General features: G+C 40.0%; 1 protein-coding gene and 1 long non-coding RNA gene across 4 annotated transcripts; one reads left to right on the top strand and one right to left on the bottom strand.

Moving 5' to 3' along the window:
• Window positions 1-11992: 11992 nt before the first annotated feature.
• Window positions 11993-14339, bottom strand: LOC131312342 (uncharacterized). 3 transcript variants are annotated; one of them, XR_009195845.1, is made up of 3 exons: window positions 14217-14339; window positions 12832-12896; window positions 11993-12235 (listed from the first exon to the last, which is right to left on the bottom strand). It is a non-coding gene; the product is annotated as an uncharacterized LOC131312342 (long non-coding RNA). The 3 variants fall into 3 exon arrangements; XR_009195846.1 differs by having other exon boundaries at window positions 12785-12896; window positions 14217-14337; XR_009195844.1 differs by lacking the exon at window positions 11993-12235 and having other exon boundaries at window positions 12615-12896; window positions 14217-14337.
• A 2809-nt stretch (window positions 14340-17148) lies between these two features.
• On the top strand, window positions 17149-18963 carry LOC131312341 (receptor-like protein 51). The gene has a single exon (XM_058340042.1). The coding sequence runs from the start codon at window positions 17211-17213 to the stop codon at window positions 18600-18602; it is 1392 nt and encodes a 463-aa protein (XP_058196025.1). The 5' UTR covers window positions 17149-17210; the 3' UTR covers window positions 18603-18963.
• Window positions 18964-25406: the final 6443 nt, after the last annotated feature.

Genomic DNA, 25406 nt, shown 5'->3' with positions numbered 1-25406 from the left:
CTACCATATGGTACCCCGACACCCCTCAACACCACACATATATGAGGGATCTATAATTCTTTCACCTCAGGAACATGTATTAAGAGGTGTTGGGCAGTGGCGGACCCAGGAATTATTTATAATGTGGGCACATAATTATTCATAATCTTGAAGAATTTCACAATCAACTACAATTATACATCATTCCAAAAGTTTTTGATCATATCCACATGTATGTATTCTCTTCTAGATTTTTTCATTTGAGTGGTGAAGCGGCGAAAAACGTTTGTTAAAATTTTGTTTTAATGTTCTGTTCTTCAGATCTTCTTAAGCACTATGTTTTTCTTCCTAAACTTAATAAAAGGACATAGATTCCCTGCACGTGCAATTTGTGCACAAGTATATCTCCCCTCGTCAATCCGAATCTTTCATATGATAGGGCTCGTCATATAAATTGTCCATTAGAAAAATCTATGTTGATTAGACTTTAAATTGAAACAACTCCATCAAAATACTTATACTCGTACAAAATACACGGTCTAAACATTTTTCGCATAAATGAAATGTTCTTATCAGGTTGTTATCAGTGTCCGATCAACTTGATTTTTTGTGTGGACAAATTATTTGACAATCTCTACGTTATACACGTCTTAGATCATCAGAAAAAGATTCACATGCAATTGTGCGAAATATACTTTGCACCCCTAAATCAAACAAGAAAAAACTTTTGTTGAAAAAAATAGTATGGGAGGGTGTGGGGGCACGTGACCCCACATGCCTCTTAGTAAGTCCGCCTCTAGTGTTGGGCACTATATTATGGTGTCCCAAGAGAGATTGAATAATGATCTCTAATATTTTGCCTTCGAACCACTTGAAATATAAATAGAATTATTCTCTGACGTAGTTGACGGCTATTTGAGTTGAAGTATCGTTGGTTCTCAAGTACTCATGCATACCGCTAGTTAGCTGCTATCAGTGGCCGAATCAAAAATTTGCATCAGTTGGAACAATTATTGATCAACGCTGAAGCGCACCAAAAAACTTCCTTCAACGAAAAAGCTAAGATAGTAACAACAGAAGATAGTAACGAAATTTCTCAACTGAAAGAGAAGAATAGAGCAAGCGAAAGGCTAAAATACACACCCTGGTCTGTTTGGATGAACAACTTACTACCTTCTGTCTCATAATATTTGTCCGGTCTGCAAAATGATGTCAGGAGCGTGTTCCCCGGGTTCCGGTGTGCAGCACTTTCGCGGTCATCAAGGGAGGAGCATCGATGTCACGTTGAGGCAGCAACAGGGGCCGGGCTAGTTCCCCGTGTTTCGGCGGTGGTTCAGATATTCTTTCCGGCAGGGTGGTGGTTTGGGCAAGCGGGGGTTTCGGTTTTTGGATGTTTAGGGTTTTGGTTGGTCTCAGACCAGCGATAATTGAGTCTCGGATAGGGTTGGAGATTAAGTAATTTTAATTTTTTTTCTATCATTCTCCTTTTAATCTTTGTAATATTGCAGAGATTAATAAAAAAAAAAATTTTGAAGGTACACAAATTGTATTATTTTTGAATTTTTTCGGCAAAAATTGTATTATTTTTAAAGCTCCATTTTGCGAACCGTACAAACATCTTGGGACGGAGTAAATTTTAAAAGTTTTTTTGTACGATGACTTTACTGTCAATGCGATTAAACATCTATGGTCACATACACAAACTTTTATTCGCTAGCTCATTCGTTGCTCACTCATGGGCTTCTATCATATTCTTCCACATCATTCACGACAGTTATTATATACTGTGCGCCGAGGATCAAAACCAAACACAAACCTCACAAATTGATAGATAAGTAACTATTATTGAATCGTACATACAGAATAATATCACAAAAAACTCCCCGGAGGTGGAGCTCCGGCCCCTAATCCAAGCTCAACTCAAATCACTCCGTCACACCGTTGGTTCTCTCTCTCACTGCCTCAGCAGTACTCTCAGCCTCACTGATTTTGCCCAATCTTCTTGCACACAACGGATGCTAGGCAACATGACATGAGTACTATTTATAGAGTGGGTGATGGTTGCAAGTTCCATTTATGGAAGTGTTTGGATGGTGGATGGTAGAAGCTGAGCCAAAAAAACAACTGTCCTCCATTCCACATTCGTCGTCCTTTTTGTAAAATCGTGTCATTTTTTGGAATCAAAATAAATCACTTTTGAGTGTAGTTTTTCCGAACTTTTTGGTCCAAATTTAAAGAATATAGTAGTTGAGAACATTTAATTTTTGCAAAAAGTTTAAACGTTGCATGTAAGAGTTTCATATTTTATCTGAAAAATGACTCGATTTTCTTTAAGTGACTTACAATATGGAAGGGAGGGAGTGTATCTTAGCCAAAAAAAAATATAAAAACCAAAACGAAAAACAAGTAAACTGATAAGCAAACTTTGTATCTTCTTATCTCCACCGCTATATATAATATATGTTCCGCTATATAAATTCTACACTAATGTAAATTAAACAGGAAGTCGTGGGCACCTTATCTCCACCGGTATGTTCCGCTATAGATATATCGAGGATTCAGGTGGAGCACGCCGGCCGGTGCCTTCACTGACCGGAAGCAACATCCGGGGCAGCTAGTACTGCAGACTTTCAGCCAAAAAAATAAACACTACATGCATAAAACTTGGAAGTACTCACAGTAATGTTAGAAGCTGTGATATCGATAATGTTATCAAGAGTAAAGAGAAAGTAAGAAGACAAGCTTAAGATATCGTGCATGCTAGCTAGGGTCCCAAAAGGAGAATGGAAAACAGGTTTAGTTATTTGGGAACTGTGAGACTTGATTAGTAGTAAACACTAAACAGTGAGAGGGAATAAAAGGGCAATTCTCCTTTGGCAAAGCAGAAAGTATGCAGGCGGCATCGAAATCTGCCTTGCTCAAAGGAGAACCCCCCTGCTATTCCTTAACCCACCACATCTCTCCTTTTCTAGGAGCTCGATGATCTCTCAGAAAACTCGAAACCCTAATTTATACTACTTCGGTTGGCATATTTGGTTTGTGGAATGTGGATATGCCGAAGACAGGAAGTGGCATATGCTGTGGACTATTCCAGTTGGGAGGTTCTCCTTTTCATTCTTGGGGACCAAATCGATCGTGGTCCTGATTCCCACATGCATGATCTTCTCCTTTTTGGGACGTAGATGCCATTTTTTCGTGCTAAAAATTGAGGATTGAGAGTCCGATCGAGACCCAAATGTTCCTAAGTTAAAAAAGGGACTTATATATGAAACGGTTTTGGTTCGTACCAAAATAGAAATTATGATGATTGTTCCTGTTGGTTTTGTATGCATGATGATCATTGATCTACACAGTGCTCTATTGGCCGCAACTGGTCGTTTATGACATCGTTGTGCCTTCTTCCTTTTTAATCTTTGTAGCCTTTTCAGAGATTAATAAAGAAAATTGATTTTCGCGCTCCACTTTTATAAGTAGGTCATTCACTTTGTTTGTAAAATTACTGGTAACTTCATGTACAAAGTAAAGCGCCAAAATCAAAACCCTTAATAAAATATTTTTCTTTATTGAGAAAAAGGAATATATGCAGCATACATGCATCTAATGCATCGTGTCATGCACGCATACACACGAGATGAGATAGTCCTAAGAATTGCAGATAATAATAATCGAACCTAAGATAGTAATGAGAAAACCTTAGAATCTCGTGCAATGACCACCGGGCCAACCCCGGCTTGTCCCCCAGTCAATCTTGATAAAGTAAATCAAGGTACTGTTGTTGTACAACATAGTAAAGCAAAGGATATGGTTCACAATTTAATAATTAATGCAAATTATTCATCATACGAGGATTAAATATGCTGGTCTCTTTACTCTTCAATTTAATTTACGAGGAGATGACGTTTAATACTACGATGCTTTTGTAACCCGCCATTGACATTTCAGGAGCATTTCTACCCTTGTGATCATATTTTAGTCAAGAAAAGTGATACAATACACACCCCCAAAAATAGACGTGACGGTATGCACCCCTAATTTGGATATAAATTCTCACCAATTTGGACAATCTTGAATTGTTAAGTTTTGTACGAATTTCAGAATATTAGCACACGAATTTACAAAATTAACGTCCTTCGAGCCATAATATTCACGTTTTAGAGTTTTCGTCTTGATCTTTTGAATTTTCATACAGAGGTTTAAATTTCTATACAAATGCTATGAGTTTATGTACGCATTTATGGATTTCGACACAAAACGTTCGGAACCTAAAGGGATCGATTGGCGAAAGTGCACTCATCAAATTTGTATACCTTCCAAATGAGAACTATAGTAGTATCTTTTGTTTCTCCTAGGGTTTTATTTATTTATTTTTTTTTTGGTGCAAAGTTTCTCCTAGGGTTGATTCCTTATCAACTCCCTTCTTCATGTACTCTCCCTTCTTTACCGATCAAAAAAAAAGAAGAGGTAATGTTATAATGACCACAATTTCACCAAATTCGCGTACTCTATTATACGAGCTAATATGATACGAGCTAAACGTGGCACCATGCTCATCATAAAACAGGTTAATTTTACGTAATACATGTGATTGAGCCATTTAAAATGTCTCATAGTCAAATGTACTGATCAGAGATATCATTTTCTTCTCCTAAAAATAAAAATGTTCTGGAAGGCAATAAAAGGAGATGGGGCAAAGACGGGAAGGGAAACGGAACATGCCATTGGATCTTCCGAATGTGCTCCTTTCTTCTTTTATTTTATTGTTTCCCCGTTTTTTTTTTTTTTCTTTTTGAAAGGTATCAAATTATCCACTAGAGGTAAAAGAGAGGCACGATTTTTTAGATGCTTCTTAATTAATTTATTACGAAATGCGTAAATGTTAAGTCACACATCGAATAAAATATATCAGAGATTGGGTGTTAATTATATTTACTCCTTTCCTTCCAAAATGTATGTCCAGTCCGCAGAATGACAAATAAAGAATAATGCAATTTTTTCTAAGAAATTCAAAAAAATATTTCAACAATTTATTAGATATCAATGGTTTTTTTCTTTAATTTATGAAGAAAAAAAAAGTTTTTTAATTTATGGTTTTTGTAAGTTCTTATTTTTTGGACCGGACAAAGATTTTGGGACGAATGTAGTTTTATTCGATGGTTATCACTTGTAGGCTAAAGTTTTTAAGGGAGTCTAAATTCAATTTATTTATATTGGACCCAAGTCATGAAATGTGGACTCTACAGTTACTCTCCAATAGATTGAGCCTTGGACACACAATGACGGATCAATACATTGTACGAAGTACGAACCCTCAACAAGTGTTATCACAGTCAATGGCTAACGATCTCTGGGTAGAGATCGACTCTCAGCACGCTATGAATGGCCTGCACGGAGAACTCCAAGTGATGGAAGCAGAAAAAAATTTGAGGTGGTGCAAGTCCTGCAGAAGATCATGGTAAGCCCGCTGCAAGATGGTGCAAGCGAATGGGGCATCGGTCCTATGGTTGGCTCTTAAATCTTAATAGACATTGTAAAGAATCAAGGGAACATGCAGTGTAGAGAATGGTTAAGGTCATCACAGTAGTATAATCAAAAGCTAATTATTTTTAAAATTAACAATGTTGGTACAAAAAAGGGCTCACTATGGTATAATAAAATTTAGCAACATCCTTAGAAATAATCAAATTTTGGGTTTTGAATAACCAAAATTAGTAACCTTTTTCAATAATCAAAATTTGTGGACTCCACACCACATCAGTTAACTAGTTCCAAAATCTGTATATACGCGTGTTTCAATTGGTATTTTTTTCTTCTCTTCTTCGCCGCCTACTCTATATCTTCTTCACTTCACCCCCAAACTATGAGTCTTGTTATTGGTACCGACAGGAACCGTACCGAAAATGGACCGAAAGCCGCGACGAGCCGTCTTCGGCCATCGGACGGCCGATATGAATCGTCCAAAAATTCTTTAAAAAAAAACTGAGTGGTCCAAGTAGGAATCAATGGCATCTGACATACGTAGGTGCTCAATTCAAACACCCAATTTTTTCATATATACATATATACACGAAAAAATAGGGTGTTTGGATCAAGTACCTTACACAAATCGGATGCCGTTGATTCTCGCTTGATCCCCCTTGTTTTTTTTTTATAGAATTTTTGGACGGCTCGGATCGGCTGTCCGTCGGCCAGAAACGGCCCGGAGCGACTGTCAGTACGATTTCGGTAGGGACCCCGTCGGTCCCTATAGGCTTTCTGCACAAACTATTTCTCTTTCTTTCCCTCAAAAAGTGAAGCTCATGTCTCTCGATTATCTACAATTCAACCCATCATCGCCGATTTAAGGTATTTCACTCTTCTTTCCCGCTTCTATTTTTTTTCCCCTAAAAAAATTCATAATAGGAGGGAAGAAAGTCACCAATTTTTCCCCAAAATTAAGAGAGGGAATCGATATATTTTTGCCAAAAAAAAAACGTAAATGGAGGAAAATGATCGCAGGAAACAGAGAGGGAGAGAGAGTGAAATTATAGTGGACCCTTATTTTGGTTATGAACTAGAAGTGACCATTGTTAAACTCAACATTTTTAAGCTTAACAACCTCTTAAGTGAATAATCAAAAGCTGATGTGTCAACTTTTAGTTATCCTTTTTTGATTATACCACTGTAGATGGTCTAAGCTAGCTAGGATGTGTGGAATAAAGTGCACCACAAGTTCTTTTTACAAACGTACGTGCAACATGAAGGGATGTGCTAAGAATATGCTGAATTTTGCATGACAAATAATCTACCTCGATGACTTTTTCTCTCACAATATCTATAAATAGATGTCCATGGCTTGAAGTGTTCATCAACGAGAAAGAAATCGATCGAAATCGTGTATGGATGCATTACTGGGCATTAACTCCTTTGGCAGGCGGCCAGTCTTACTGTACTTATATGCAAAAGAACGTGCTCTCTGCCAAAGGAGATTTGCCCGGCAATTCAGTGTGCAATCTTTAACTTAGCTAGCTAGTCACGATCCATTGTCAACCAAAGGTACACCTTCCGTGCTGTTAATGCTACAAAAGTTTACTATTATCATCTACTATTTTGCATGTTTTAACATCTTCATCTCAAGTAAAAGTATCCTTATTGTTTTAGGGTATGTATTGTGGAACCCCTGTTATGTTAGACAATAGCCCCATATTACTTGCGTATGAAATGAGAGATCAATTAATAACATGCGAAACCTCTCCACTCATTGCAAATTAATTTTTGAGTTAATTAGATAGAGAGTTTTCACATAGTCCTAGAGTGGGCTCATTCCATTATACAAACTAAAATTGAGAAAGTACTTCACAGTACTCCATGATGATAAAACAAATAAAATAAAATAAAAGTTGTATGAACATAGACCGCAAAAAAAAGTAGCTACATATGACGAACCTAAATGTTTGGGCATGGAATGAGAGATTACTAATAACATAAGAAACCTCTCCACACCATTTGATTTTGGGTTGAATATGAAGTTTTCACATATGTTTACACCCATTTTTGGCCAAATTCTAAAAAGGAATTTCTTAATGGATTAGTGGCCCAAAATAACATTTTGGGCCTTGGTTGAATTAGGCCTCGATTGATTTAGGCCTTTGGTCAAATATATAGTGGGCCTATTCTTAGGCTTGTTCGGCCCAATTGAGTTAAAGCCCAAATTAGGTTCAAGCCTTGGCCCAACTAATCAAAGTTCGGACTAATTTTTTAGGCCTATTTAGCCCAATTAGGCCAAGATTCATTTTTCAGGTCCTGGCCCAGTTTTTTCGGGTTTATTCAGGCCTGAAAATAGATAAGTCTAAAAGGCCAAGCTGGTCAAGCAGCTCAAAGGCCTAGAAGCTTCTCTCTAGCTAGCTGCTCACAAGCAGCTCAAAGGCCAAGCTGGTCAAGCAGCTCAAAGTCCTAGAAGCTTCTCCCTAGCAAGCTGCTCAAGCAGCTCAAGGGCCAAGCTGCTGAAAAGCCTAGAATGTTCTTGCTGGGCAGATCTAGGTAAGCTGCTTACAAGCAGCTCAAGGCCTAAGTCTCTACTTTCCTTCAGCATGAAGCAAGGCTTGGAACACATGGCAGCCATGCATGGAGACATCCCAAGCAGCTCGCAAGCAGCTTAGGCCTGCACAAGCAGCTCAAAGGCCTAGAAGTTTCTCTCTAACATCACACAAGCAGCTCACAAGCAGCTCAATCAGGCCTGCGTTTTTGGCCTTGGTGGGCCCAAATATCCCTTTTTTACAAGCATCCATGCACACAAGCTGCTCACAAGTAGGTCAGCCTAGGGATGCTATGTTGCTGCATATTCCTTTTGCTTTAACTGATTTTTAAGCAAAAATGAAATTTTTCAGACCTGCAGCCATTTTCTTGGAGTGGAGCAGCTTCCTATTGGAGCATTCAGAAGCAACTCAAGCCTAAGCCTTTACCAGGAGGACACTCGGCAGCCATGCATGAAGGCCTGTGAAAGCAGCTCAAGCAGCTCAAGGCTTGGAACTTCTGCCTATAAATACCAAAATTAAAGGCCTTGGCAAAGGTCCCCGACCATCAAGCCCATGGCTTATGCAAATTTATTTTTCAATTATTTTCTATCTTAAGGTCCCCGACCATCAAGCCCCCGACTTATGCACCTACATTTTTATTTCTTTCAAGTATTACTTCAATTATCTTTACTTTCCCGCAAAGTATTTTATCTTTCAATCCAATCTAGCCTGGCCTAGATTTTATTTCCTTTCATTTCATTGTACCTAAACTTTGTTAAACCGTTAATGAAGTTCATTTACCTTATCGTTCAGTCCTGTTTTCTTTTTCTTTCCATTTTTTACACTGATTAGGAAATACTAAGTCATTATCCCGACAAGGCAAACCACGAACCATATACGGCCTCACCCCTTAGGTCGTACGCAATCGCTCAATACGAAGTCAGATCTGAGGCATTCAGGCCTTAGCACGAATCTGGACTGCAATCCAGTTCTGGCATGAGGCATCCAGGCCTTGATACAAATTTGGACTGCAATCCAGTCCTGGCACGCTCGCATCAGGCCTAGAACTGCACTACTTGCTGTTCCTAGGCCAATTTTTACATTTTCGGAAGAAACAACATATTATCCTTATCTACTACTACTATTTTTTGTTTACTTTTTGCTAGCAAACAGAAATAAATGATGACTATTGCAATTGCAGTGAACATCCTATAAGTTTTAGCTAGCTAACCAAACACTAGAAATGGCTCCCGCACCATCCTGGGTCAAGTGGTGAGGTTCTAATATTCTTCACATACGATAGCTAGCTGGTCATGTAGAAATTTTTTGGTGGAAATAGGGTATAGTCCACGTGGTACTCAAGTGTGCATCTGAGCCCTCCAAACGTGTTTTGGACGGTTAGGATTTAGAGACTGAGAAAGAGAAGAGAGAGTGGTTAATTGGCTGAGTAGGAAAGTGACTACTAGAATCTGGTCATGAGACTGGAAAAAGGAAGGAGGGTTGCATTGACGTGGAAGGCCTCACATGCAACCTGCGAGTTTCGATCTCATTTTTAGTCGGTGAAGGAGTTTACGTATAAATAGGAAGTTTAATTTCGTATAAGAAGTTTATCATTTTAGCATAATTTCGTATAAGAATTTTCTCTTTAAAAAATTGCATTATTTTTAAGTTATCGTTTTGCAGACCGGACAAACAATTTGGGACGGAGGGAGTATATATTGTTGCTTTAACTACGCCAGTTAAACTCTTTTTCGAGACAAACTCGGTGTCCCTAGCAGTAAAATTTGTAGTCCCTCAATAAATTTTATCTCTAATTACTTATTACTCTTATTTTTCTATCTCCCTCCCTTTATTATGCCTAAAATTTCTCCCAAAACTTAAACCAAACAAAATCATAGCGATTGATAGGCGAGTAAATGTTCACATTAGCGCCTCCTAATTTATCTTTGTTAAGTCCTATTTATATTATTATTCGGAGTTTAATGTTTAATTTGTGTATTGTAGGTATTTAAAAAATTTGATACAAAAGCACGAAATTAAAATATTATACGGTGATTGAAGCTGATCCGATTGAAAGTCAATACAGAATTAAAAATTTTAAAATGAACTTTATTGATCCACGGGCATGACACATAAGATGATAACTTACAATTCAATTGAAAGTTACGTCGGCAGTATTTGCGTGCGTGGCCCACGGCTGGGAAATAATTATAGAGTTAAAAAGTACAAGGGTTTTCGGCTATATATAACAAAAAGGACTGGTTCCCACGGATAGATAGGTTTTCACGGACGAAAATGGAGCAACGGGGCTGCAGAGATCTCTTTTTGTTCCTATAGGTTTTCTTGGGAGTTTTATTTCTTTCAAGTTATTTAAAATTTTATTCAGTTACTCGCATTTTAGTAATTCGTTTTAATTTATGTTTTTTATTAAAGTTATTCGTTTGTGTTTGCTTAATATTGATCTCTCGCTTATTTTTCATCTCAAATAATAGAAACATGTTTCAAGTTAGGGTTTTTTGTGTTTCTTGTTCAATGCATAGTGAGTAGTCGTATAGGTAGGGTCGCAAGGTGATTAGCACATCATGGCTAGTCCGGACACTGCTCTTATTTTTAAACAATGAATCAGACAATTTTAGATTGGTAAAATACTTCCCGCAGACGAACGCAAGCATTGTCGGAGCCCATGTGAACGGGAGAATGGGGGTCCAAAACTTATTCTCCACTACGCATAAGTAAACGGCGACCATGAGGTTTTGCATCTTGCGGGGTATCTTTTCCAAATTAAAGTTGAATGTTTTTAAGAACACCGAATGAAACAGGTTAATCCAGATTGGTTACGAGTGCTATGAATTCTACGATTGTACCTTCCTTTTAATTATTTGAAAGAATACAATTAATTTGTTAGTTTTTATTAATCTCAACCAAATCGACAAGGAGTGGCTACCTAAGAGCCCGTTTAAATAATTACCCGAGTTTTTGTTCAGCACACATTACCGTTTTTGTGGATTCGACTCCGATTTTACCGGATATTATGCTGCGTCGGTCTTCGCCCTACGCTTGGAACAACCTATTAATTTAGGTCTAGAAAATCATCAAGCAGCGATCACTCGCGGAAACCCCACTGGGAAAAAGTAAAATCTTGGGCTTTAGCGACGCTGTTTAACTATTTTACCCGTGACAGTTGATAGAGAAAAATTTAGGGGATATTTTAGCGAACCCATGACTACACTATCCAAAATACTACTCGTAAAAAAGATCCGGGCATGCCGTTCAAAATAAGAAAAAAAAAAGATCAGGGCAGGGATGGGATGGGACTGGACCAAGTCGGGTTGGGTACGTACGATCTAATGGCCATCCCTAACTTGTTTTTGTGATCTGCAATTGGCATGCCTAACTACAATTTCCTATCTTTGGTAATTGAGATTTGAGAGGAGGCTAGGGTTTGTTGAGATAATCAGCAAAAGTAAGGGAAGAAGAATTCAACTTTATTAGAAATCTCAAGACAAAAGAACAAAAAAAAAAACCTAACTGAATAGATTTTTCACTTATTTCCGGTAATTTTGACGAGTCGACACAAAAATAAAACTCAACAACTTAGGAGGCATTTTAGCTTAACTAAAGGGACTGAATGGATTAAAAAATTCAAGTTTTTACGGATTTTTAGACAAATCATTCTCCTCACATACATCAACTAAAATACGATTGTCACTAGCATGTAGTCTAATATAGCAGAAACGCAACCTTAAAGGCGGAATGGGGGTTATTGTTGCACTACACCGTATAGTGCGGCCGATCCGACCTCCATCTCGGCACTGACGGCTCATATTTAATCCAAGTGTCTACAAATATTAACCGTCCATTTTGGATGAAAACCTAGTCGTTCATTATCGAAATAAACAGCCGAATCGACTGCACTACAAGATTGAGGCAATGTGTCACGCCCCGCCCCGCAAACGGCACCCAGAGTGGGCCCGAGTCAGCGCGGCCACGTGGCATTCCACACAATAGACCACACCACACTCTACAACCAATCAGAATACAAATTAGCGGAAGACTTCTCACTTAAAATACAACCAAGTCAACGCCCAAAACCTCAACTCTCAAGTTATAATAAATATCCCTCTCTCCAATTAATTACATAACATTTAGGTTAGCTTCTAGACGAATCAGCTACGCAACAATCTAACCAAAGACATCACCCGACGCTAGTCTAGCACTCTCCAAAGCGTTGACCAGTAGTGGACCCACTCTAAGCCACCTGCTACCTGGCAGTCCAAAAAGGAAAACCAGAGTGTGTGAGATATAGAAATGCTCAATAAAATGTCACAATACCCAAAAGAATATCAATAATCATAACCACCACATTCTCTAAACATAGCAATATTATTCAATAAACAACCACATAACAATACCGGCATGAATGTAAATCACACGAAACTCAACATAAGTACTCAATCGTATAACCACATGTATAAACACCAACATACAGTGGCACGTCTGCCACATCCCATGTACCCAAGGAATTGTGTCCCGCACACCACACTCCCATTCACCGTTAATTAGACGGCATGGCCCACGATATGGTGTGACTCACTCCACAATCCTTTCGCGGGTACAATCAACATACAACAAGCATGCATGCCATTAGCTAAACAATATATAGCATGATATACAATTTCGACCACATATATCCATATCAATAGCTAAACCTCGATTAGCATGATATCATTGATATATAATCACCTCCACCGCATTATTTACATATCGATAATCATATTGAAAGCTAAAATACCATTAGCAAGATATATACATACCACCATAGCAATATCTTATTGAGAAGAACCATATCAGACACACTCACCTTTCATTCGACTGGAGTATGCCAAACTTACGGTTTCGGCACCTCCTAAAAGACCGGCTCGTTACCTAGCCACAAGTTAACCCATATTAGCATATGAACATCTAGGAATGTTAAACCAAAAGCTAGACTAACAAATCATAACATGCCTTCTACACTAGCTAATGGGGCAAACATTACACAAAGTCACCAAAATCTCTAGAGGTGTCCGGGAGTACCCACGTACCCGGGAGACCTCACACATCTTTTCCATACTCCAAGGTACTCCAACACACCCAAAAATATCAAATATAAAGACCCACAAGTGTACAATCTCAACCAAACAGACCAACGCAACAAAACTCCCAAAACAGGAACGACAACCACAACCAGCCTGTCTTATTTTGGCCATATCTAATTAAACAATATGAATTCCAGGGCGACACTTAAACCATTGAAAAGTAGACTTCTTCTTCTTTGAATCCATAGGTCATACATCAAAAACAGAGTTCGGGTAACCTAACTACGGCCTTACGATTATAGCTTCAACATAACAGTAAAAACTGGTGCAAAGGCAGAATTTAGGTCAACTTTAAATGCAAATCTGTTATCGCTCGGACATACCCATGATGCATGGGACGTATCGTTGGAAAGCTCTATGTGTCTAGTTTCTAACAAAACAAACGGTGTGTCATTTCGAGTCCCGAGCTAGGAGTTATGGCCATTATACCAAAGTCCGTCGGTGCTGTCAGATTCTACGCGGGAATAAGTAAAATTGATTGAAAAATCATAACTCTTTCATCTTAAACCCAAAAATATTGAAACCAACACCAAAAGTTGCACCACTACAAGCCCTGCACTCAGTTAAAATCCCAGGTTCAGAAACGAGAGGAGGTTAACCCAACAATCAAAAGAAAAACCGATTTGCAACCATTTTCGCCCCAGTCAACCAACCCTGCTTTAGAAATTCACCAAAAATTGTATACTAAACCAAATTACTTGATTCCAACGCCAATCTCTTCTTAACTTAAATATGCAGCTCCTATAAAAGACCCAAAGCCACCCAAAATGTTCATCATGCCCAGAAAGTTAAAAGAAAACAGCCACGCACAGAATCGCACATCCAGCAAACAGCCAGTATTCAAAGATTCATAACTAATTGTGTGATTATCGGTTTTGCATGATCTTGGTACCGAAATCTTCGTATTGAAACGTACTTTGACAGTTATGAAGACACCAAAAATTGATTCCTAGCAGAAGGGCCCCCAAAAGACAGATTACCAAAACCCACGAATTTGACCCAAAACATGAACTTTGTCGATTTCCTTTCAAAACTCAATCCATGGAGAATCTAGCCACACAAACATGAAATTAAACATGGATTACACTTCTAGAGTACAAGAACTTACTTGTCACCGAGTTGGATCGTCGAAACCGGACCTCTCCTTCCTCCCTCCCCTTAGCCGTGACCTCCTCCTCCCTTTCTCTCCCCCTCTCTCTCTCGCTATGTCGGCAGAATTGGGAGTCGGCAGAATTGGGAAGAATCTGATGGCTATTTAGTCACTTAGGAAGAAATCCTATGTGGTCACCTCTCCTCTCAACTTATACTCCAAACCAATAACAATTCTCCATGTAAATCACACCAAGGCCCCTCATAGAATCCAACAAATACAAATTAAACCCCAAACCTCAAAATTAAATTGAAACTCTAAATATCCCGGGATGGGTGTTACACAATGTTAGTTACTTTAACAATGCTATAGTAAACTAAATAAATGAGTTGATCACAAGGTGCGTACAGTAATTCTTTTTTAAAGAGGTACATTCCCCTTCTTATTTTCTTTTATAAAGGACTCTCCCTTCACATAATTTTAAAAGAGAAAAATATAAATACTCCATAAAGATGAAAAGAGTATACGACTATATATTTAAAAAAAGGTAGAAGTACAATCTTGATTAAACATTATTTTACATGTCAATAAAAAGTCTAAAAACACAATTTTATGACACAATTCCAATTACAATTGTGTTTAGAATCATGTGATGTACTCTATCTGATGCGCATCAAACGACTCTGAATCTAGTTGTGTCTTAGAATTGTGTTCCTAACATTTTTATTTTTGTCCTTAGTCCGTTTAATCTTTGTATCACTATTTTAAAAATTAACAAATTTCTCTTGGCGATAATTAGAAAACATTGACCTTTGATTGTTTGACCTCTGATGGTCGTTAGACACATCACTTGCGACCACGTAGTTGTGTAAAGATTTGTTCCGTTGGATTTGAGAAATTTTTCAGTGCCGGATGGGTACAACGTCATCCGGCTGATGAGGTGTCCGAGTAGGCACTTTCAAGCCGTCCAAAAGTGTATTGGACGGTTCAGATTGAAACACTCTCTCCTCTCACCCCCACACTCTCTCTCCTCTTTCTCTTTCATTTTTCTCTCCAAATTCGAGCCGTCCAAAACCGTAATGGACGGCCCGAATGCACCGAGCGAACACTACGTGATACCTGCTCAGCACTGAAAAATTTCTCGTGGATTTCAATTGTGTACGGTTTGCAATAGTTAATGGGTAAATTACATTTAACCACCCTTAACTAACACATGTTAGCACTTCATCCCTCGAAACTATAAAACTAAACACTTAACTCCCTCTAACTCTGTAAATTCCAAATGCTTTTGACGCCGTTAACTGCAAAATGTTAAATTCCCATATTTGCCTCATCAAATAGGACACCATTTTCCAAGGCCATCAATCTTCTTTTCTTAACACAACCATCACATTACTTAAAATTTAAAACATCCAACCACAATATCTTACACTACCAAACAAACCCAAACCACCTACCATTCCACCCCCATAACCGCTTCACCGGAGTGAAACCCAGCAAACCCAAATCGGAGAGGAGGGAAGGGGTGGTTGAGGAGGCAGCAGCCTGGACGATGTCCTTGACAAAGCCATTCTTGCCCTCGTAACAGATGATGTCAAGTAGGTACGCTAGGTTTTCGACGGAGACTCACTTGTTGCAGTGGTTGCAACAGTATGGTAGAACCAAAGAGTGATAAAAAAGGTAAAGCCATGTTTGGTTTGAACTTGAGGAAGCAGACAACAGCACGAGGGTATTTTAGTCATAATATTATATTAGCATGCCATATGGCCTACGAACATAACAGATTGCTAACAAAAGGGGCTAAGTGTCAAGAATTGATACTAGAGGGATTGGTCTGTCGAGTTTTAAACTTTAAAGAGGTAAAGTGCTACTGGGTGTTAGTTTGGGGGTTTAATGTAATATATCCATAGTTAATTAGACATTCTTTTTGAGGCTCGTGGAGTGCGTTTCGATATTCGAGTTATTCTCAATCTTGTTTCACTCGTCAAATGCTTCTAGTATAATGATATAATCTAATGTTTCTCTCTCTCTGCGGCTGTCAATGGTGTGGCACACAATTTGCCATTTTTTGTGCCACCAAATTTTGCCAAAAATGGCTTATGTTGGGGATGCAATTAGCAGATTAAAAATAAAATAAAATGATATAGGTACCGACAGTTTCTGTAGGAAAATCGTACCGAAGGCCGCGCCGAGCCGTCCAAAAATTCTATAAAAAAAACAAGGTGGCCCTGCGCTACATATATACACGAAAAATAAGATATTTGATCCAACTACCCTATACACGTCGGATGCCATTGATTCCCACGAAATGACTCGTTCGGAAAAAGTCGGTACTTACAGCAATACCAAAAAAAAGGGCCCATGAGTTTCCCTTGTCGTGTTTTTTGGACTTTGTTTTGTATATTCTTTAATAAAAAATTATGTAATTTTATATCTTTCATATTTTTATCATCGAAACAAATATTCAATAATCCAAAAAAATGAGGCAACTCAGCCCCTTGTCCTAAAAGAGAAAAAAAAAACCGAAAATGATATTGGTACCGATGGTACCGTAGGGAATATGCACAGAAGGCCACCAAACGGCCGATCCGAGCCGTCCAAAAATTTTAAAAAACAAAACCGAGTGGGCAATTGAGGAAATCAATGGCAACTAAGGTGTATAGGATACTTGATCTGAGTATCCATTTTTCGTCTATATATGTATATATGTGTATATACACAAAAAAGGGTTCTCGGATCAAGTATTCTATACACTTCGGATGTCGTTTATTCACATGCAAGCCCACTCGGTTTTGTTTTTTAAAATTTTTGGACGGCTCGGATCGACTGTCTGGTGGCCATCGGCACATTTTCTCTGTGAGATCATCGGTACCAATAGCACTACTCAAAAAAAACAGTCCCGAGTTCACTTTGCTAACTGGCACTCACTCCCTTGTCCTACTTCACACCCGTCTCTCTCTCTCACTTTCTTGCTCTCTCTCTCTCTCTCTCTCTCTCTCTCCCCCCCCCCCCATGGCACCACCACCCCCATTCCACCCAATCTCCCTCTCCCTCCTCCTCCTTCTCCTCTTTCCCTCACTGCCCTCCTCTCTCTCTCCTCCCACACACACCACCATCTCCCCAACCAAATCCCCCTCCTCCCCTTCCCCAACCAAATCCCCCTCCTCCCCGTCCCCTTCCTCCTCCCCTTCCCCAACCACATCCCCTCCCCACTCCCCCAAATCCTCTCCCACCTCCACCACCCTCGACCCCAAACAACTTACAGCCCTCCAATCCCTCAACATTCCCACCTCCAAAGACCCCTGCTCTCCTCCCCACACCACCGCCCTCTGCGACAACTCCTCCCCCTTCCGCCACCTCCTCTCCCTCTCCCTCTCCAACTGCTCCCTCTCCCTCCACCTCTCCACCACCGCCCTCACCTCCCTCTCCACCCTCACCTCCCTCCACTTCCAAAACTGCCCCTCCCTCCCCACCCCCCTCCACTTCCCCCCTTCCCTCGCCTCCAACCTCCGCTCCTTCTCCGCCGTCGACTCCTTCAAAACCCTCACCGGCGTCTTCCTCAGCCACCTCCACAACCTCACCGACCTCACCCTCTCCGCCGTCCCCGTCACCGCCAGCGGCCCCGGAGTCATCCTCTACAACATGAAGAACCTCAAGTCCCTCACAATTTCTCAAGCAAATCTCACTGGGTACCTCCCAAGACACTGGCATTACTACACCAACCTCTCCCACGTCGACTTTTCCATCAACAAGCTCGAGGGCAAAATACCCAGTTCGTTAACCCTGCTCGAAAACCTTCTGGTTCTGAACCTCAGCTCCAACGGGCTATCCGGGGAGATACCCAGTTCGATTGGGGACTTGTTATCCCTCCAGAATCTCTCGATCTCGGCCAATTCCTTTTCTGGGTCGATACCCGACTCGTTAGCAGCTATTTCCTCGTTGGTCCACCTGGATCTGGGAGGGAATCGGCTCAACGGGTCGATCCCTAAATTCATTGCGGGTATGAAAGAGTTGAGGTACTTGAATCTGGAGAAGAACGACTTTCACGGGATAATGCCGTTCAATGCTTCGTTTATAAAGAGGTTGGCTGTGTTCAAGATTGGGGGAAATGCAAATCTCTGTTATAACCATTCGACTCTATCTCCTAAAGTGAAGCTTGGGATTGCTCCTTGTGACAGACACGGGCTGCCCCTTTCGCCGCCGCCCGCGAAGGACGCGTCCGGGCCGTCCGGCGACGACGGGGGAAGCTCTGATGATGATTACAGTGTGGGAGATGAGACTGGAAGTAGCAAGAAGCAGCACACTCATGGACCAAGTAAGGTTGTTCTTGGAGTGGCAATTGGGCTTTCTTCGGTTGTCTTTCTCATTATTTTCTTAGTGCTTATCTCGAAATGTTGTCGATAATAAACAACTCCATTGTCGGTCTATTCCAGTTTTCTTTAATTTATTAAAATTACTCTTTAACGGCGTAGAAGAGTAGTTGCATAGGGTAAAGTGGTGTGAGATGGAAATCATGAGATTTGGTTGGATCCGGAAGGGGGAGGGACAGTTAAGGTGCGAGTAAGCTGTCCGAAGTGGGAGAAATCATGAGATTGGTTGTATTCTTTTTAATGTGCCTTTTTCTAATCGTTGATTACATAGTAGGTGTTCTTTATTGCTCTGTTCCCACCTTTTGTTGTGGTGGGATATTGAGGTGAATGATTGTTTGGCTGTTGTAATAAGAGGGAGAGAGAAGTATATGGATCTGTCTTTTATTTTACTTCAACTGCAAGGTATACTTTATTCATAGTGCTTTTCATAACTCCAGCATTTCTCATCATGTCTTTCGGCACGAGCTTCTACTTGAGCCGGGTTTCTTATCTTCTATTCCAATAAGAACTTCGATAGGTACTCTCTACTTTAGCTTTACTAGGAACAAGTCCAATAGTTTTTGCAAAATGACCCGAGCCGTTGCTCTTTTTTGGCAATGAATAGAGATGTAGTATTGCTTAAAACGGCATTGTTGGCACAGTGGTACAATGCCATTTTTTGCAAAAGTCTCTTTGTATCCGTTTTCAACTAATTTCCATCAATGATGCAATACTGCAATGCCACTTTAGAATTGGTTGATGGGTTGGCAAAGCCATTCTTGGGAGAAAATGATAATATATATGGCCAAAGCAAGAAATGGCAAAAAAAAAAAGGCACACCATTAGAGGCTTTAGAGCAACTGCACTGCTACCTTTCAGTGGCACCATTCTTTGCTAGCTTTAAACGTAGAAAGTCTATCTCCACCGCTCTTAATATCACAGTCCAAAAGTATTTTGAACGGTTCGAATTTTAAAAGACTCTTTGTTAACTCTTCTCCGTAAAAATTCTTTTAAAATATGGACCATTGAATGCTGAGACAGACAAACAACCTTCTCACACAGGGCTGAAATTGGCTATCTTCACTTAGATAAGTTTGGACGAAGTCTGGACACCTTATATTCATTACCAAAGGGCACATTTGAACCTCTTTCATTTTTTTTTCCATTTTTTGTCTCTTTGAACCAAAATTTTGCTGTGGCATTGTCGATCATCAATCATCATGCTAAATTGACACCTTAACAATCTCCTGATCGGTGCTACATAAACTCGTGTATTTTGTGTGGGGTAGTTAGAATAGTTTGTGTTATAATCTAGTTCTATTATTATCTGTCTTTCGATGTTTATATGACGTAATAGACCACTTCATGGATAATATGAAATTTCTATGCAAGAAATATACTCATAGACAGAGTATCCTATTCAAGTATTTTATTAATGTGTGTACGTATATGTGTGTACTATGTAGCATATCCGTATTTGAGCATTGAGTGTCCAATACGGATTTCTTTTCATTTTTTTTTTAGTGGAGCTTCTGCATGTACTCCGTCTTCACTCATGACCTAGAAATAGCGCGTCATCACCATCCAACCGGACCCGCCCGTCTATTTCCCAGCCAAAAGTTTTCAAATGGTTCCCTACAAAACTGGTTCTGCCAGTAATTGTAGTTTAAGAGAGACAAGCTAGGCACGGGTAGGTCACAAGACAGTGGTTCCATGGGTCATTCTCACTCATTACCTGAAGCTACTCCCAGCCCCACAAGGCGAAACCCCCAAAGCTTCCAGTCCCTGAAATCTGTTTACTCACTTTCCAGGCTTTGTTATTGCCGTTGCTCACTTGCAAGTGTTGCCAAAGCCGATTCATAGCGATACCTGCACAAAATTCTTCTCCAATAATATGCTTTCGGAGACCGATTCTGGAAAAACGAATGTCAAATCTCATGCCCAGCTACTCTCACGTACAGGCCACATTTTCACCTTCCGTTCCATTGTAATTTGTTGCTTCGAACCAAAATTGACGTGTGCCATTATCGGTGATCGTTCTAAATGGACACATTGACAATGTCTTCGCGCATGTTACATGGATCTGGGTACTTGGCGTCTTAGCGCAGGCATGACGTTGAGAGTTTTTTTACTATATTTTTTGGATTAGCTTGAATAGCTTGTATTTTAATCTAATTCGGTTACCACTATTATCTAAGGCTTTTCATGTTGTACGCTGGGGATATGGCTGTAAACGAACCGAATCGAGCCGAACCCTGTTAAGTTCGGCTCGGGTTCGTTTTTTTACTATATTTTTTGGATTAGCTTGAATAGCTTGTATTTTAATCTAATTCGGTTACCACTATTATCTAAGGCTTTTCATGTTGTACGCTGGGGATAGGGCTGTAAACGAACCGAATCGAGCCGAACCCTGTTAAGTTCGGCTCGGGTTCGTTAAGGTATGAGTTCAGCTCGGGTTCGGCTCGAGTTCGATTCGAGCCTAAATAACTTGGCTCGAGTTCGGCTCGTTAAAATTTTTCAAGGCTCGGGTTCGGCTCGGTTGGGTTCGTTAAGATACTAGTCTGGCTCGAGTTCGGCTCGGATTCGGCTCGGGTTCGATTCGAACTTGAACATCTTGGCTCGTTAAACTCAAATGAATCGAGCCGAGCCGAATCTAAGCTCGAATTGAGCTCGTCAAAACTCATGTTTGATTCGGCTCAGCTCATTAAACTTAAGCGAACCCAAACTCTCTCATTGATCGTATAGAATTTGGGAGAAAAATAAGTATTGAATTATATATACAGCCTTAAAATTTTTTACATTTACAAATAGACCCCTATTTAATTATTAATTAAATTTAAGTATAGGTTCGCGAACCTAACCGAGCCGAATACCGTTAGGCTCAGGTTCGGCTCATTTACGGAACGAGCCTAGAGTTGAGGTTCAGGTTCAATTCGTTTAGCAAACGAATCGAACTCGAACGAGCTCTTACTGAACCGAGCCTCGAATAGTTCGCGAATGGCTCAGTTCATTTACAGCCCTAGCTGGGGACATGTGGGATACTACCTGAAGCTAAGAGGACCACCAAACACCGGCTAAAAGGACGCCTAGAATAACATTCAACATTGTACGTACAATTATTTTCTTTGGTTATGTCGATGAGAATTCCTTCCTTCAGAAAACTTCACTTTCAAGACATTTTTTTTCGAGGGAAACGTAAATGCAACTTAGGCCCCATTCTTTTGAACTTAACTCAAATCTGAAAGTTGTCTTTATTTAAATTTTTTTCGTATTTGTTAGTTTTGCGCTAAACTTTTGTAGGTTATTGATTCGTCTCGACGAGAGAAATTGGAAAAGTAATTTTTTTTTTTTAGTTTTACCCAAGTGTTTTGATAAATAACCACTTTTTAGTAATAAAAAAAAAACTGTCATTTTGTTGCTCAGAAAAGAACCATCCATAATCCTTGTCATTTTAGAGGCATAGCCAGGTTCTATATCTGTGGGACAATTATGAAACACAACCTCAATAAAGAAAAACTGTTATACATAATGATGAGTCAAAAAAAAAACTTAATTTTCAAATACGAAAAGAAGATTAATATATTTATTCAAACAGTTAAATAACGCAAGATTTTACGATAGACCGCATCGATTTTCATGTTTAAACAAAAGATTTTTAGCATTCAAGGGGAATACCAGAAACACCAGCAAATTGGACCCCAAAATGATTTAGGAGATAGAGGTCCAACTGGGTGCCGATTGTCATGACAGAAAAAAGTAGAAGCTCTCAATTACCGATTACTACTTGACAAAGCTGTACCCCTAAGCTTGAACAACTTCCTCCAGGTCCGGGAACAAGAGGAGGGCAGCTTCATAGTCCAGAATCACTGGTTTTAAGATACATTTGTATCTCCTCTTAACCCACAACGAGTTTTGCTTGGAAACGATGGCCAAAAGTCCAATCACAAATCTTTCTCAAGCCTAGGCCTTCTTCCTTTTTTTGGTCGACAGACAATGTCCCAAGCAACCTTATTCGAGTGCCCACGCTTTTCATTACCAGTCCAAAGGAAGTTCCCAAGACTTGGGAAGGATGAAAGTGCATGGTCCGAAAGACCTGAATGCTGAAAAGAATCAAACTCATAATCAGGAGTCTACCAGCATGAGAGAGTTTCATTGGCAACAGTTGGTAATCCTAGTTGTGATCTTGCCGGTTCCCCCTCATTGTGTCAGCCAGCCTATGGCCGCTTCATCACTGATCACTATTTCTTCTTGTGTGATTTGTGCAAAAAAAAACACAATGATTCAAGAAAAGTTTAAAGAAGGATCTAAACTTGACAGTTGCAATACCGGCCATAAAAAACCAACTGACTGTTAGCACCAGCTAAATAAATTACCTAGAATAGCATTCAACATTTTATGTGCAATAATAAAAACTTTCTTTGGTTGTTTCCACGAACACTAAAGATAGGTACACTACCTTGCATGTTCTACATCTAATGTAGTGCCCATTTTGAGGATGGTGTTACCAAAAATTCTTGTTTTCTTTCCAATCGACGGAGAATCGACGGGAAACTGTATCGTAAGCTTGCTGGAATGTGGATGTGAAAAGTGGAGTTTGGTTCCTTGCCGTATTTCAGGACTTCTTTGGAAACAAACAATGAAGTGGATGAAGTATGGAAGAAGATTAACAAAATGAACTTTATTAACCCTCAAGGTAGAAGAACAAACAATCGAGATGATTGAGTGAACAATTACAAGTTAATTCTACTCCTAGAAAAGAAAAGATAAAGGCCTGATTGGCGTTGTTTGTGTGTCCTTGAAACTGCTACTAACTTGTACTTAAATAGGCCTCCTAACATTACATTTGAATTCAAAACTTTCCCCCCAAAGTGGCAGTTGAAAACTTCTCAAATTCTGATTATGAACCTCCTTCAACTGCCGATCATGCCCACGTTGAGAAAATTGCCTTGTTAATTGCGGTTTCCATCCTCTTCAATCGTGGAATCATGGGATCCACGTCCATTTGACACCTGTCACCCGATCGACGGTCCAAAATGCCGCAGGAATACGCCACGTGGAGGCTAATCGATGGACAAGACTTTTTATAGTTTCACCATCGATTCACCTTCACTCTGAATCATTAAGTTAAGTCCATTCTATCATCACATTTGCTGATATTTACCCCTGCCACGTGTCGCCTAATCGACGGGCAAAAATAAAAATCTTAATTGTGGTACAAACAATGCCCCCCTTATTTGTTTGAGTTAAAAAATCATTTAACTCGAATAAATAATTCCTTCGCCTTTTCCAAAAGGCGTGATTAACACACGGGGCTCTTCCAACGTATATATATTCTCTTGTTTATAAAAATTAGGGCATCGTTTGAAACCATCAACTCCCGAATCGATGGCGCGCAAGAAAGCTCCTCAAGGCAAAGCAATGGCTTCCAAAGCTTTCTCCAAATCGTCGTCTCCTCAATCAACTCAGAAGAAAACATCGAGTTCTCAGAAAACGGAAACCCCAACAGAGTCCTATCCCCCAAGGTATCCTCAATGCCTACGGGAGGCACCACAGTTTCCTCTTTATTTTATTTCTGTAGTAGGTTGTCCCTCTAAATTCATTCTGGGCCCTATTTACTCTCCAACCCCTCCTGATTCACTACCAACCTATTATCCGGTGAATTTTGATGAGCCCTTGCTCCTCTCGCTCCCAGGTCTCCATCGCACTGGCTGGAATACCAGAGGGACAATCCGATCATGGCCCTCTGTATTTCCATCTTGGACCAAGTGGGTAGACCGCATGAGGGGATACTTACACCTCTCGTGGCGTGCCATGGGAATTTACGAAACCATAGACCTATCCACACAGGCTTTTGAATTTAACCCTAATTTGATTGCTGTTGCCGCCTGTTTTTGGTCTGTTTCATCCAATACCTTTGTTTTTCCATACGGCCCCATGAGTCCCACAGTCTTAGACATTGCTCATCTGATTGGCCTACCGTGTATAGGTGCAGAAGTTAACGCTGCTTTGGATCATCGTCCTTGTGATCCACCGTTTGAGGCCTCCACTGATAATTCGTGGAGTTATTCACACTTTATATCCCTTTTTTGCACTTCTGATCTCAGAGAACCATCATTTACTGAGAAAGTGGCCTTTTATTTGTATTGGCTCAACAAATACGTGCTATGTGTGTCTGGCTTAAAGATCACCAAGGAATATGTCTGTTTGGCTATTTGCCTAGCTCAAGATGCACAGCTTGCTTTAGCTCCCTTTGTACTAGGGACATTATATAAAGGGTTATGGACATTCACAAATAATAAGATCACCAGTAACTGTGGTGGCCCTTTTTGGATTCTCCAGGCATGGCTGTATGCCTATTTTTCATTTCTTAAACCTTTAAGTTATTTTCCAAGAAGGAAAGATGGGGGTAAGTGTTTGAGCAACGCAGAATATTTTTTAGCTCATGAGCCCAAGCATGAAGACTCATCCTTCAAAAGGTACTTCACAGCTTTCCATAGTCCTCTTCTTGAGGACTCTCCTACCTGGCTGCCTTTTAAGGACTGTCGGTACTCGTCATCACGAAGGATTGAACCTATCCTCAAATTTTTGGTGCCAGCCCAAACAGTTAATGAATTTTGGGCTAGCGTTTTGATATCAAGATTCCTGTCGATAGGATTCTCCCCCTCGACCACACGCTTTTCCAATTGCAGTTTTGAAGTCTACATGCCAAATCAGTGTGCTCGGCAATTTGGTCTGTCACAAGGGATCCCTGTCCCTCATACACATCCACGGATTAAGGACTTGGCCAAAACGAGGCCGATTGTGACCCAGACCTCTCTAATTACAGAACTGATTGGACAATTTCAAGGCATCAAGGCCA

Source organism: Rhododendron vialii, chromosome 13a (assembly GCF_030253575.1).
Source record: "Rhododendron vialii isolate Sample 1 chromosome 13a, ASM3025357v1".
Lineage (NCBI taxonomy): Eukaryota > Viridiplantae > Streptophyta > Magnoliopsida > Ericales > Ericaceae > Rhododendron > Rhododendron vialii.
Note: the sequence above shows the minus strand (reverse complement) of the source record. Positions and strands in the feature narration are given on the sequence as shown.

Coding starts and splice junctions, on each gene's coding strand:
- LOC131312341 (XM_058340042.1), top strand. CDS start 17,211: ATGGCACCACCACCCCCATTCCACCCAATCTCCCTCTCCCTCCTCCTC.